Source organism: Borostomias antarcticus (assembly GCF_949987555.1).
Source record: "Borostomias antarcticus genome assembly, chromosome: 21".
NCBI classification, from domain to species: Eukaryota; Metazoa; Chordata; class Actinopteri; order Stomiiformes; family Stomiidae; genus Borostomias; species Borostomias antarcticus.
Window position 1 is genome coordinate 14,359,969 of NC_140254.1, and position 15,000 is coordinate 14,374,968.

At 47.4% G+C, this 15,000-nt stretch overlaps 1 protein-coding gene across 1 annotated transcript in view; it reads left to right on the forward strand.

Annotated features, from left to right (window-relative positions):
- The window catches only part of adgrb2 (adhesion G protein-coupled receptor B2), a gene marked incomplete at both ends in the record, with an annotated part of 188,245 nt that overhangs the window by 55,365 nt on the left and 117,880 nt on the right, over window positions 1-15,000 (forward strand). Inside the window, 2 exon segments of the mRNA XM_084455426.1 lie at window positions 3,435-3,620; window positions 14,559-14,720. Of these exon segments, the coding sequence (XP_084311552.1) occupies window positions 3,435-3,620; window positions 14,559-14,720 (348 nt within the window).

Sequence of the window (15,000 nt, forward strand, 5' to 3'; positions counted from 1 at the left end):
TTTTTCATAGCCGTCTTTCACTTAGCATCAAGCCACATCTGGTTCACCCTCCTCATCCTCCTCCTCTTCCTCACACGCACACACACACACAGACACACACTCTCCTCCTCCTCTTCCTCACACGCGCACACACACACACACACACACACACTCTCCTCCTCCTTTTCCTCACACACGCACACACACACACACACACACTCTCCCCAATTCTTTATGCATATCACAGCAAACCCCAGGCATATGATTTGTCTTCCTTACCCATGCCCCTCCAGATCTCACATGTCACCATCATTTTAATTAATATGAACATGTTCCTCATGAATACCACCTTAATACTCACGAATATTATCTCCAAGTTCATACATAATTACCTGCAGGCCCATGAATAGCTTCTCAAGTCTTTCTTGCACAATGGTGGCTTGAAAGTACATGTGCATTTTATGTAATTTTTAGAGCCATTTTTTCCGGTTCCTTCTTTCGTCTATTGTCCTGGTTCTTTCCACAGCAATTCGCTTCTGAATCAATCTGGCTTCCACTTAGCAAGTTGTACGATAGAACTACAATACCCATAGGGCCAGATGTATGTACGTCAGCGGGCGGAGCGTAACAGCGCCTTGGCCAGCCCGCGGAAAGTGCTCGCTGTGCATCTTCATTTCAGCAGATGTCACCGCCCTCTAGCAGTAATGTGTGTGGCGTAAACAGTGACTTGGAATGGCCAGTCCGCAGTCTAGTGCTTTGTGGATAACACCAGGCTAGCCCTGGTCCAGGTTGGTATATTATTCAGGGCTATACCCAGGTAGGAACAATTCATTGCACCATATACTTTTTTCACTCGGTCTACATTATCACATCTACAGACAATAGTATTTCTTTACTCACCAAAGTGAAGACATTTTTTCGAATGCTGTTCAGAGAGATCACGTGATCAGGGCTGCGAAGCCAGGCTAGTGGATATTGGTGGATATGTGCTATTTAAGTACAAAAAGTGTTTTTATATAAAAGGTGAGGGGCTGCAACTGTAGCCACCTTGGAGAAAAGGCTTTTATTTTTCGGAAAAAGTCCTCACTTCGGCGAAATAATGTTGTCTGTAGATGCGATTTTTTACAGAGTAAAAAAAGTCTATGGCGCAATGAATGACTCCAGGCAAGGAAGTATACCGAGGTATAGCCCCGAATAGTACAGTATACCAACCTGGACCAGGGCTAACGTCAAGCTACTGTACCTCTGTGTACTTGACTGTTTTAAATGATGAGGACGGATGTGGTATTTTTAGGCTGGTCGAATTTGCTGTTGACGGTTTAACGGGATGATTGATCACATCGGTCATACTGTGTCTGATTTGCAAGTGCGCTGGTTGCAGTGCCAATCTCCCCCGTTAAGACTTTGTAGGCTGTTCCTGGCATCTCTTCATTTTCTGAAGCCAATTGTTTACAAAACCTTGGAAGTGCACCTGATTGGTGCCAACTGTCTAATCGCTCGCTGTCTGCATGGTGAATGTGCTGCTCTCCACTATAATTGTAATGTCTCAGCTTGTCTCCTTGGCTTGTGTCTTCCAGAAGAATCCTGCTTAGAAAACACAGTGTTAGCTGTTGGATTGCTACTGTAGGTCGGTTTTGGGATCTGTAGACACTGGTATTTACCTCACTTGCTAATGTGTGCTCAAACGTTAGATAACGTTATCTAGCTAGCCAGCTAGTCAAACAGTTCTACCTAATATAAAAGGAAGCGTTTCACAATAGCTACATTAAAAGAGTAGTAAAGGGAAATGCATGTTTAGCCCTGTTTTAAGGTTACTTATGATCATATACAATGGTTCAGATCAAAACGTTGACAAAACTAGCACTTTTAAGAAATTCTGGTAATTGCTCTACCACCGTTTAGGTCATACAATGAATGTGGGTGGGCACCTTGAAAAATCATTCAAAAACATGTTAAACTCTTGATTTCAAAGATAAGAAGCTCACCGAGGGGGTAATTGGTGTCGCTTGGTGTTCTGACATCAAATTAGCCACAAAGTATGAATCCTGTAGGGTTTTATTGATCATTTTATGAAATCCATTGACTTGTATTGAAGCGACGTTGTAGATGTGTAGATCAATCTGCAGAGGGGATTCAGGAAGCAGAACTACTTACTTTAGCTATTGTTATTGTTTATGTTGCTAGACTACCTAGTTTGCGGAAGTTTACAAACGTATGTGCTGCGACTAAATAGTTCTATGCTAAATATTTAAAAAAGCATTTCCAGATGAACTAGAATCTTACTTTATGGCGAATTATATGTCAATATAATTCGCCAACTGACACCTATAAATGCCAACTTACACCTCAGTGAGTTTCTTGTTTTTGAAATTGAGAGTTTAACATGTTTTTTGAATGATTTTTCAAGGTGCCCACCCACATCCATTGTATGACCAAAACGGTGATAGAGCAATTATCAGACTTTCTCAAAAGTGCTAGTTTTGTCAACTTTTTGATCTGAACCATTGTATATGATCATAAGTAACCTTAAAACAGGGCTAAACATGATTTTCCCCTTTACTACTCCTTTAACAAAATATGTATCGAGCTGTTTCTATCTCTGTGTGTGTGTGTCCATGATTAACAGAGGAAATGGTTATGTGTACTAGGCTGGTGGTGAATTGTTAAGATGCCAATGAAAGTCTGAATACTAAACCAAAGTATAATATGTATTTTCTCACATTTTGTGATGCATGTAGAGGATGACTGAAGTAAACTAAAGCTTGAGGAGATGACTGGTGCCATTTCTCCCAGAATTTCAAACGAACTAAGGATTACGCCTAAGGCGGAGACATTTCACCACAAAACAGATGTGCGCTTCACCCCGCAGTTTTCATAGCTACAACGGAATACTAATCGGTCTCTCCTTGCGCATCTCCTCCCCGTGTTTGTGTGTCTTACAGTTCAAAGTCTCACATTTGCCTCGACCCTCCCGTGAATGCATGCATGAGTAGGAAAAGCTCAACATGCCCATCTGCGCTGCTGCAGGAGGTTATTTGAGTGGAAATACCAACATGCACACTCTCACACTGTTGTGGTGCTGGGAGTAAATCCCCTTAAAAGTGTCAAATGAAGAATAACGTACTCCCGCACGCATTTTTCTCTGCTTTTTAATTAGTCAACGTTTCGTTTTTCTACCTTCATCAGGACAGATTTTGTCCAGAGATGGGTACAATTGCACTATAGAGTACGTCTGCAATAGTGCCACACAACACAATCAATGTGACTCTGTCTCCTTCCCTCTCTCTCTCTCTCTCTCTCTCTCTCCCTCTCTCCCCCTCTCTCCCTCTCTCTCTCCTCTCTCTCTCCCTCTCTCTCTCTCTCTCTCCTCTCTCTCTCTCTCCCTCTCTCTCTCTCTCTCTCTCTCTCTCTCTCTCTCTCTCTCTCTCTCTCTCCCCCACCCTCCTTCTGTCTAGGAGACCCGGCAGCGGAGGAGTGGTCCCAGTGGAGTGTGTGTTCGCTGACGTGCGGTCAGGGCTGGCAGGTGCGGACGCGCTCGTGTGTCTCCTCCCCCTACGGGACCCTGTGCAGCGGCGACCTCAGGGAGACACGCATGTGCAACAACACAGCCACCTGCCCAGGTGAGCCTGGACTGACGGCAGGTAGGCACACGCACACACACACGCACGCACACACACACACACACACACACACGCATGCACACACGCACACGCACGCACATGCACACACGCACGCACATGCGCACACACGCACACACACACGCATGCACACTCACACACACACGCATGCACACTCGCACACACACTATGGGGTGTGATTAGTGCCAGCACACCATACTGAAACGCTTGACTTGCGCCTACTTAAAAAGACGCAATGACATCAAACGTCTAAACGCACGTGTATAATTTCCATTGACAAACAATGGAGAGACAGACGTCTCATAGCTGTAACGTAGCTGTAACGCAGACGCTGTGCACATGTTGTTTACACGTATTGCGCATCGTGTGCGTGACGGCAACACTACAGGTTAGATGCGCCTCACATATGCGACACCAACACTACACATGACAGTTTGGTAAAATCATAGATGTACGTACATACGTACGTCTTGTAATGTGTGCAGAAATTGCATAGCGACGTGTCAAACGTGCCAGTGCCTTGCTTGCGCAGCAGACGTGTTAGCGGCCGCACGTGTAAGGTCAGTTGCCTTTAAATCATAGCTGGTTCTAATCTCGTCCTTGCCCATTGGTAATGCATTCTCAATAAATGGAATTCGCACATGTTAAGCAACTTGTTTTTAATAAAGCCTAATATCTGAATGACTCTTTCTTCGCAATTTAAAACAAAATGTTCAGATACACGTGTTTCTTGTCAATAGAGGGCGCTGCAGCACCGTCAGCACCAGTTCGAACAGCCACAACCTATTTGAAAATGTAGCGATAGTGGAGATAAAACGACACATATCTAGGAAAAGTTATGCAAGGAGGGTCCTGGAATTTGATTGAGTGCAAATAAATATTCTTAATTTTTATTCAATATGGACAAATGAGCCCCGCTCGCAGCTTCTAGTGCCCGCTGACTTAACACGAGCGTGCAAACGTTACATGCATGTGCGCAAAAGTGACACGGCACTTTTTACACGTCACCCTCTGAGAATGCGAGCGACTCATAACGCGTGCGTATATGCACGCCTATTAATCAGCTCGCCAAAGTACCTTTATACACGCAATGCAGGCGACGAAAGCACTGAGTGTTTGTTACGCTGGCACGAATCACACCCCATACACACACAAGCACATGCACACACGCACGCACGCACGTGCACATACACGTACACGTAGGTCCGGACTATACACACACACATACACACACGCACCGACACACACACACACACACGCACATCCACATCGCACACACACACATGCACACACACTGTGCTAACTCAAACCCTTTCAAAGACATACTAAATACTATACATACGGAACATTTCCCCTAAGATTAACTCTTACAGTAAGAAATATACCAATGTGCTGCAGCACCAGTGTAGGAAATTTCACAAAATGCTCAGGCAACAACACACAACCCCCCCCCACCCTCTCTCTCTCACACACACACACACACACACACCATACACACACACACACACACACACACACTACCACATACTGAAAAGTCAGGGTTTGTTATTAAGGTGGGGCCAACAGAAAGAGAGTGTGACAATGTGATTTAAATTCACATTGCCACACTGCATCCACCCGGAGCATGTGATGTGTGTGTGTGTGTGTGCGTGTGTGTGTGTGCGTGTGTGTGTGCGTGTGTGTGTGTGTGTGTGTGTGTGCGTGTGTGTGTGTGCGTGTGGCATGACGTCTCGATCGGTGGCAACAAGTCTATTACGCTGGACGTGACCTTGAGGCTCACACTTCTACTCTCTCTCTCTCTCTCTCTCTCTTTCTCTCTCTCTCTCTCTCTCTCTCTCTCTCTCCTTTCTCTCTCTCTCTCTCTCTCTCCTTTCTCTCTCTCTCTCTCTCTCTCTCTCTTTCTCTCTCCTTTATCTCTCTCTCTCTTTCTCTCTCTCTCTTTCTCTCTCTCTCTCTCTCTCTCTTTTTCCCTTTCTCTCTCTCCTTTATCTCTCTCTCTCTCTCTCTCTCTCTCTCTCTCACACACACACGCAACATCTCAGCTCATTGAGGAGGGTGTCATACTTTTGCCATTCCCCTGTGTTTCCAAGGCAACCTGGAGCGACTGCCATAGAGACAGAATCAGCACCCGGGTTCTGCAGACGCGACTCTTAAGCCGTTTCACCCTCCACGAAACATGGTGGCAGAGCAACCCCCCCCCCTCTCACATCCACGCTCACAGCGGTAGAACACCGCAGAACATCGTAGAACCATAACTAGCTCCGGATCGATGACCCGATCAGCAGGAATCTGAATTTCAAACAGTTCAGCCAAGATGGCCAACTTTAACATCCCACAGAGTCATGCTGCTGCGATGTCTGATAGCCAGTCTAATGTTTTGGTTCTGTCTATGTTGGAACTCTCACTCGATAGACCACCACCCTCCTCTGCTTGGCTGGAGTAGTTTATAATCTACATTGATTACTATGTGATTGTGTGTGTGTGTGTGTGTGTGTGTGTGTGTGTGTGTGTGTGTGTGTGTGTGTGTGTGTGTGTGTGTGTGTGTGTGTGTGTGTGAGAGAGAGAGAGAGAGAGAGAGAGAGAGTGTGTGAGGGGGGTTGTAGATCAATGCTCCCCTGTTGAATAGCACAAACCCCTAAGCAGAAGATGATCATCACCCTCGTCTTGTTTGTACTGTAGGTGGTTTCTGTTCAGTTAGTGTGTGTGTGTGTGTGTGTGTGTGTGTGTGTGTGTGTGCGTGTGTTCCGCACCTATAGTGCTTACTGACGCTTTTCATCTGAATAACAGACAAAAAAATGAAGCGTTCCCATCCTCCCTGTTGGCGAATATGCTAATCTTGCTTTTATGCTAATGCCCCGACACGATTTGTCTGTGTAATTGCCGCATTTTCCATTCGGCGTGTGTGTTCATATCTGCAGAAGCTTGTTTTGATGACATAGTGGTTGATGAGAGATAGCTGTTTCTTTTAGTTTGTTCCCTCTCTCTTCACCAGTGCTGATGGATTGTGTGTGTAATTGGAGGAATCAAAAGTGAGTGTGTGTGTGTGTGTGTGTGTGTGTGTGTGTGTGTGTGTGTGTGTGTGTGTGTGTGTGTGTGTGTGTGTGTGTGTGTGTGTGTGTGTGTGTGTGTGTGTGTGTGTGTGTGTGTTGGGTTATATCCAAGAAAAGTAGATTGGATAGAAAACCAATGAGGTGAAAAAATATATTTTTTAGGGGTGGACAGCTGTTGGCTTAAGGTGAAACAGGTGACCAGTTTTGAATAATGACCTGACTCTTGATCAAATAAATTGGCCGGTAATTAGCAGTGGTAAATTCTACTGTCTGAACAGGAGCCAAGGTGATGTGTTTCTCCCAACGTACAACCTTCCTTCATCATGAGAGGTCGTCTCTGATCTAACATGGAGACATGGAGGGAGCCTCTCTACAGCAGCCACCAACCCAGTCAGGAAGGATGGGAGGGAGGGAGGGAGGGAGGGAGGGAGGGGGGAGAGAGGGAAAGAGAGGAGGAAGGGAGGGAGGGACAGAGAAAGGGAGGGAGGAAGAGGATGTTGGTGGAAGGAAGGAAGGAAGGAAGGGAGGAAAGGAAGAAGGGAGGGAGGATGGAAGGAAGGGAGGAAGGGAGGGTTTGGTAAGCAGCCTGAGTGAAGGGTTTTATTTGTAGGCAGACTGCGTGCTGTGTGCAGTAACCTCCCTGTTCGCCAGATGTTAGCATCTGGTAGGGTCTCACAGGGAGACAGAGTGTGAGTGATGAAGATGTGGACTGAATCATGGTCCCTGTAAATCACAAGACCCCTTGTTCATGCATATGCATAGAGACAAGAGACATCTTCTTAGCACGCATGCAGTCACACACACAAACACACACACAAGCACTCACACACACACACACACACATGCATGCATGTACGCACACAGACACATGCACACACAAACACACACACACACACACACACACAGACGTACACACACACATGAATAATACATGAGATCCATGCATTGTCGTCAGATGAGCTAGCTTGATTAGTCACAATGTTATCAGTGTGTGGTGTGTGTGTCCCAGGTTAGCTTGCACACACACACACACACACACATCCAGGAAATACGATTCTATTTTCCCAGCAGAGTCCCAGCAGAACAAAGTTTTAATAATAGAACCTATTTGGAGGAAAACTGATTTTTCAGAGACTTGACACAAACTACTGCATCTTCGAGTTGCAAGTTGTCTGGTTTTTTAGGTGCTGGTGAGGTATACAGTATTTAATGTGGGTGTAGGAGTAAGGGAGGCAGTAGTCAGGAGATGCACTGTACTGTACGAGGCCTGACAGTAGTCGTGGTATAATGTACTGTACGAGGCTGACAGTAGTCGTGGTATACAGACAAGGCCTGACAGTAGTCGAGAAGTACTCTACTGTACAAGGCCTGACAGTAGTATATTGTACTATACAAGGCCTGACAGTAGTCATTGTATATTATACTGTACAAGGCCTGACAGTAGTCATGGTATATTGTACTGTACAAGGCCTTACAGTAGTCGTGGTATATTATACTGTACAAGGCCTGACAGTAGTTGTGGTGAAAAATACCAGCATAAACTCAGAATACTGTGATTGTACTGAAAAATACCAGCCTAATGTAGGAACGTTGGAAAATCTGGGTCACCTTTACATTTAGCCACGAAGCCTGTGTGACAGCCTGTCATGGCGGGGGCTCCGTCTGTGGTCACAGACACCATTTTTTCTAGCGGTACATTTTTCTCCACAAAACCCCTTCAGCGCATCATAGATGTCAACCCCCCTTGTTGTCGTCTTCAGGGGCAGTAGCGTCAGGAGTTCCTCTTTGGTGGATAAATCATCGAACACCATGCGTACAAACACCAATAGTTGTGCCGTACTGCTGGTGTCCACGGACTCGTAGCATTGTGGGCAGCACGGTGGCTCAGTGGTTAGCACTGTCGCCTCACAGCAAGAAGGTCCTGGGTTCGAATCCCGGTCGTTCCAGGTCCTTTCTGTGTGGAGTTTGCATGTTCTCCCCGTGCCTGCGTGGGTTCCCTCCAGGTACTCCGGCTTCCCCCACCATCATAAAGACATGCAATGTGTGAATGAATGTTGGTGGTGGTCGGAGGCGCTGATTGGCAGCCATGCTTCTGTCAGTCTGCCCCAGGGCAGCTGTGGCTACAGATGTAGCTTACCACCGGTATGACTGTGTCTGAATGAATACTGGACTCTGTAAAGCGCTCTGGGTATCATGAAGGGCGCTATATAAATCCAACTTGATTGATACTAAACCAATGACAAGTACTCAGGTCTTGGTTATCTGTTATTCTATCATTAGGTAGATGAAAGCCTTTATTTAGACAAGGAAGAACATACTGAGACAGACCAGCAGAATCATTATTAAAGTAGCCTACAGTAAGGAAATGACTAATGAAGCCATGATGAAGTTTGTTATTATGTAATTGCATATGCAAACTATGTAGGCTATGTGAAAGAAAGGGCCTACGTTTTATGTCACTGCTGATGATTATAGGCCTATCCAGCGTTCAGAATGAATGAACGGCCAGCAATGTGAACGCCTTTGAATGACTTTGATTACAGGCATTCCAATGAATATTGTTGAGGCTTTGTTGTTTTCGACTTTGAACAATTAATAATAAATTATTAAAGGCGATCGTCTATTTCATGGGTTCCCAAACTCCATCAATGTGGGCCTCCCCTCTGAAAACAGTGACACAAACAGTGTCACAAACAGAGACCCCCCCAACCGGGACATGAAGTGGGTCTCACAAATTTGTCCATTTTGCAAGGCAGCGTTATCTACAGTAGCTCATAACATTACACGGCTAAGTTAGCTTGGTGGCACCTGTTGCTAGTTAACATTATGACGTTTTCGCACAATACATTCATGCCTGCAGGGGGAGGCTCTCTCTGCACTATCCAAAAATTTAGTATACATCTCTCCCATTATTTATTTTGATCTTCTGACCTGAAATCATGTTTCATAAAAACCATAGAAAAATAAAAAATAAAAAAAACATGTTTTTCCTTTTTTTCCCCTAACCATCCCTCCGCGCCTCCCCTGAATTTCTTTGGGGGCCCCCCAGGGGAGGCTCGCCTCACAGTTTGGGAATGCCTGGTCAATTTCAATGGCATTCAACACATAGCCTAGCTCCCTATAAACCATGAAAGGCACCGTTCATTTGATATGAACTCAACAGTGGAGTGGCCGGATTAACACATCATCCCAGCGTTTACAATGAATGAATGGCCAGCAATGTTAATATTGTTTGTTGTTTTGAACTTTAAACGATAAGCTATTAAAGGCGATCGGCTATTTCAATAGCCAAATTTTAGTGATGTGTCTAAGATCATCAAAATATAGCCAAGCAAAATATAGCATTCTCTCTATTGCTTCAAATATAGGACACATTTTCTGTGTGTGGCTGGCCAGCCGCGCTGCTAGTATAGCCTTTGTCGGGTTATCACTCCCTCCCTCCCTCACTCCCTCCCTCCCTCCCTTTCTTACTCCGTTACTCCCGACAATGTTGGCCTGCATCTCTCACAACAAGAGGCAGTAGTCCCAACACACCAAAATCAAGAAGAACACCAAAATCATCCCGCCGATCTCCACTGCACAAGTAGAGTAGTGGTCAGAGCATTGGACTCCACCCGGGAGACCGGGGTTCAAGACCCAGTGGGGATGACTTTATGGGACTATACCCCAAACCTCCACATGTTCATCCTTTCACTTCAACCCTTTTATCCCTTAATTCAATTCCACGCGTAGTGGTCAGAGCATTGGACTCCCACGTGGGACATTCTCAGAGATTACCGTCTATGCTGAACGAAACTCCTCTAGTCTATATGTAGCTAAACAAACGCTGGTGTTTACGTTTTGGAACTGATGTGTCCAGGCGACAAGACCTATCTTAATTTATCAGACATTATTTCATGTCATTTCAATTCACAGCTATTTCAGTGGCATGACTAGCTTCCATCCTACCAGTCTTGAACAGAAACAAGCCAGCCACGCACATAAGCCAGGCTGGACCTGGCCTGGTTTGGCAATATGACCGATAAGAAGATATCCAATGTAGGCCTATCCAATGTGCCAAGCAATCAAATAGGGCCTGGCGCGGCATAGTCAATCAGGGGAATAACTCAGTAGCGGCAGTAGCCTGGCTTTGGGGGAAGACCTACTATACAAGGCCTGACAGTAGTCATGGTATATTGTACTATAAAAGGCCTGACAGTAGTCATGGTATATTGTACTGTACAAGGCCTGACAGTAGTCATTGTATATTGTACTGTACAAGGCCTGACAGTAGTCATTGTATATTGTACTGTACAAGGCCTGACAGTAGTCGTGGTATATTGTACTGTACAAGGCTCGGTGTGTCTCAGCATCTGACAGAAAGAGGTTGTTTGAAACTAACACGCTCGATCGTCGTGAGTGGATTTCATCTCCCTGCATCTGTGGGGTAGGGTTAGGGAATGGTGTGTGTGTGTGTGTGTGTGTGTGTGTGTGTGTGTGTGTGTGTGTGTGTGTGTGTGTGTGTGTGTGTGTGTGTGTGTGTGTGTGTGTGTGTGTGTGTGTGTGCGTGCGTGCGTGGATGTTCTCCGTCTGTAGACCCAGTCATGGATCCAGGTCGTCATGTTGACTAATCCTCCAACCGGACATCTCTATGTTCCATCATCCCTCTCTCTCCCCATCCCTCTCTCTCCTCATCCCTCTCTCTCCTCATCCCTCTCTCTCCCATCCCTCTCTCTCCCCATCCTTCTCTCTCTCCATCCCTCTCTCTCCATCCCTCTCTCTCCTCATCCCTCTCTCTCCTCATCCCTCTCTCTCTCCATCCCTCTCTCTCTCCTCATCCCTCTCTCTCCCCAATCCCTCTCATTCCCCATCCATCTCTCTCCTCATCCATCTCTCTCCTCATTCCTCTCTCTCCTCATCCCTCTCTCTCCCCATCCATCTCTCTCCTCATCCATCTCTCTCCTCATTCCTCTCTCTCCTCATCCTCTCTCTCCCCATCCCTCTCTCTCCTCATCCCTCTCTCTCCCCATCCCTCTCTCTCTTCATCCCTCTCTCTCCTTATCCCTCTCTCTCTCCTAATCCCTCTCTCTCCCCATCCCTCTCTCTCCTCATCCCTCTCTCTCCTCATCCCTCTCTCTCCCCACCCCTCTCTCTCCTCAACCCTCTCTCTCCCCATCCCTCTCCTTCCTCATCCCTCTCCCTCCTCATCCCTCTCTCCTCATCCATCTCTCTCCCCATCCCTCTCTCTCCTCAACCCTCTCTCTCCCCATCCCTCTCTCTCCTCATCCCTCTCCCTCCTCATCCCTCTCTCTCCCCATCCATTTCTCTCCTCATCCCTCTCTCTCCTTATCCCTCTCTCTCTCCTCATCCCTCTCTCTCCCCATCCATCTCTCTCCTCATCCCTCTCTCTCCTCATCCCTCTCTCTACTCATCCCCCTCTCTCCCCATCCCTATCTCTCCTCATCCCTCTCTCTCCATCCCTCTCTCTCCCCATCCCTCTCTCTCCTCATCCCTCTCTCTCCCCATCCCTCTCATTCCCCATCCATCTCTCTCCTCATCCCTCTCTCTCCTCATCCCTCTCTCTCCTCATCCCTCTCTCTCCCCATCCCTCTCTCTCCCCATCCCTCTCTCTCCTCATCCCTCTCCCTCCTCATCCCTCTCTCTCCTCATCCCTCACTCTCCATCCCTCTCTCCTCATTCCTCTCTCTCCCCATCCCTCTCTCTCCTCATCCCTCTCTCTCCTCATCCCTCACTCTCCATCCCTCTCTCTCTCCCCATCTCTCTCTCTCCTCATGCCTCTCTCTCCATCCCTCTCTCTCCTCATCCCTCTCTCCCCATCCCTCTCTCTCCTCATCCCTCTCTCCCCATCCCTCTCTCTCCTCATCCCTCTCTTGCCTCATCCCTCTCTCCCCATCCCTCTCTCTCCTCATCCCTCTCTCTCCTCATCCCCCACTCTCCCCATCCCTATCTCTCCTCATCCCTCTCTCTCCCCATCCCTCTCTCTCCCCATCCCTCTCTCTCCTCATCCCTCACTCTCCTCATCCCTCTCTCTCCTCATCCCTCTCTCTCCTTATCCCTCACTCTCCATCCCTTTCTCTCTCTCCTCATCCCTCTCTCTCCCCATCCTGCTCTCTCCCCATCCCTCTCTCTCCTCATCCCTCACTCTCCTCATCCCTCTCTCTCATCCCTCACTCTCCTCATCCCTCACTCTCCATCCCTCTCTCTCCTCATTCCTCTCTCTCCTCATCCCTCACTCTCCATCCCTCTCTCTCCTCATCCCTCTCTCTCCTCATCCCTCTCTCTCATCCCTCTCTCTCCTCATCCCTCACTCTCCTCATCCCTCACTCTCTCCCTATCCCTCTCCCTCTCCCCCTTCTCCAAAGTGATTTGTTTGCTTTAGCTCATCAGTTGTTAGCCTCAGACAGCTGGGGTTCACTCTCTTTTCTGCTGAGTCATAAGCAAATGTGATTGGCCGTTGATGGAGAACCAGCGGGCGTGTCACAGATGCGGCGGGCGTGACGGACATTCACTGCGGCGAATCGGCTCATAGTTCCGTTTGTTTTTGATCACTGTGAGTGGATTTCATCTGCCTGCGTCTGTGGGGGAGGGTTGGGGGGTTAAGGGTTATGGTTATGGGTGGGGTTAAGGTTAGGTGTAGGGTTAGATTAGGTTTTAGGGTCTATCTCTGTCCTCTGCTCAAGCTCTCCTCTGAGTTTTGCTGGAGAGTCGAGTAGCTGAGTTATTCTTCAGCATGTTTTATTCACTCTCCAACCTCACTCAACACAAGAAACTCTCCATCACTCGCTGCCTGTCTCTCTCTCTCTCTCTCTCTCTCTCTCTCTCTCTCTCTCTCTCTTTCAACATCTCCAAATATCTCATCCTTTCACCCCGACTCCCTTCCAGCATGTCTCCATCACACCCTCTCTCCTTGAACATTCTCAAACGCTTTCTCTCTCTTTCTTTCTCTCTCTCTCTCTTTCTTTCTCCCTCTCTTTCTCTCTCTTTCGCTCAGCCGTCATTCTATCCAGAATCCACCCACTTCCACCATTCAAATTCAATCTCACATTCTTTTGAAGCATCTAAAAAGCTTTCATTTTCAGAGAGACATTTTTTTCATTCTTAGCTGTTTCCCTCTATACTGTGTGCCTGTGTGTTTTTGTGCGCGTGCGTCCGCGTGCATGTGTGTGTGTGTGTGTGCGCGAGCGTGCGTGTGTTGAGTCTTGAGCTTTACACAGCTGTGTTGAACCGAGCAACAAAGCCCTCCATCACATTACCTTTGGCATCCCATAATTCACCAGTCACACACCGGCCCCGGCCCCAGGGGACACGGCGAGGACTGCCGGCCGACTCTAATCAAAACATCAACAACCCTTTTCCTTACACGTCTTCAAAACACAAAGTCCACTCCTTCTCTGTCTCATTCAATAGAAACTGTGTTACTCCTACGCGCCGGTTTGTTGCCTGTGAAGTACTTTTTTAAGTGTGCTGCATCTGGAAAACACATACTCTGGACTGCGCATTGTACAGACCTTATTCTAAACCCTGGCTTCCTGCCTCCTTCATTCTGCACAAGAGAAAACTGTGTTTTGCTGCATGTTGTGTTAGTGGTCATTTAATACGTGTCTAACTGCATTTTCATGACATCGACTGCCTGTTGTCCTCTCCTAACCTAACCTTAACTAACCTGCTCTCTCATGTCCAGCCCCATGCATTCTAACAGCGTAACAGCTGCGTAAGGACTTCCTGCTTCCTGCTTTGAAATGATTGGACGTTGGTGGAGGCTGGGTCACATTCCAAGGGGTGTGGTCGCAAACCCCGCCTCACTCTCATTCTCAAACCCCATTGGTTCTCTAACACCTCCTCTCTATCCCATCCGCCCATCCCCATTGGCCGCACGTCTGTCGGCATGCAGCGCATGGGCTGTGGGAGGAGTGGTCATCATGGAGCCTGTGTTCCGTGACGTGTGGGCGGGGCTCCAGAAGTCGAAGCAGGAACTGTGTGAGTGGAGGCGGAGCCCAGTACTGTGGGGGGCCAGAGACACAGACCAAGCCCTGCAACATAGCACTGTGTCCCGGTTAGTACCATACCCATTCACATGATACACCCTCTCCCTCTCCCTCTCCCTCTCCCTCTCCCTCTCCCTCTCTCTCTCTCTCTCTCTCTCTCTCTCTCTCTCTCTCTCTTTCTGTCTGTCTGTCTGTCTCTATTTCTGTCTTTCTCTTGCTATTTGTCTGTCTGCCTGCCTGCCTGCCTGTCTGTCTGTCTGTCTGTCTGTCTGTCTGTCTGTCTGTCTGTCTGTCTGTCTGTCTGTGTCTGTGTCTGTGTCTGTGTCTGTGTCTGTGTCTTTGTCTGTG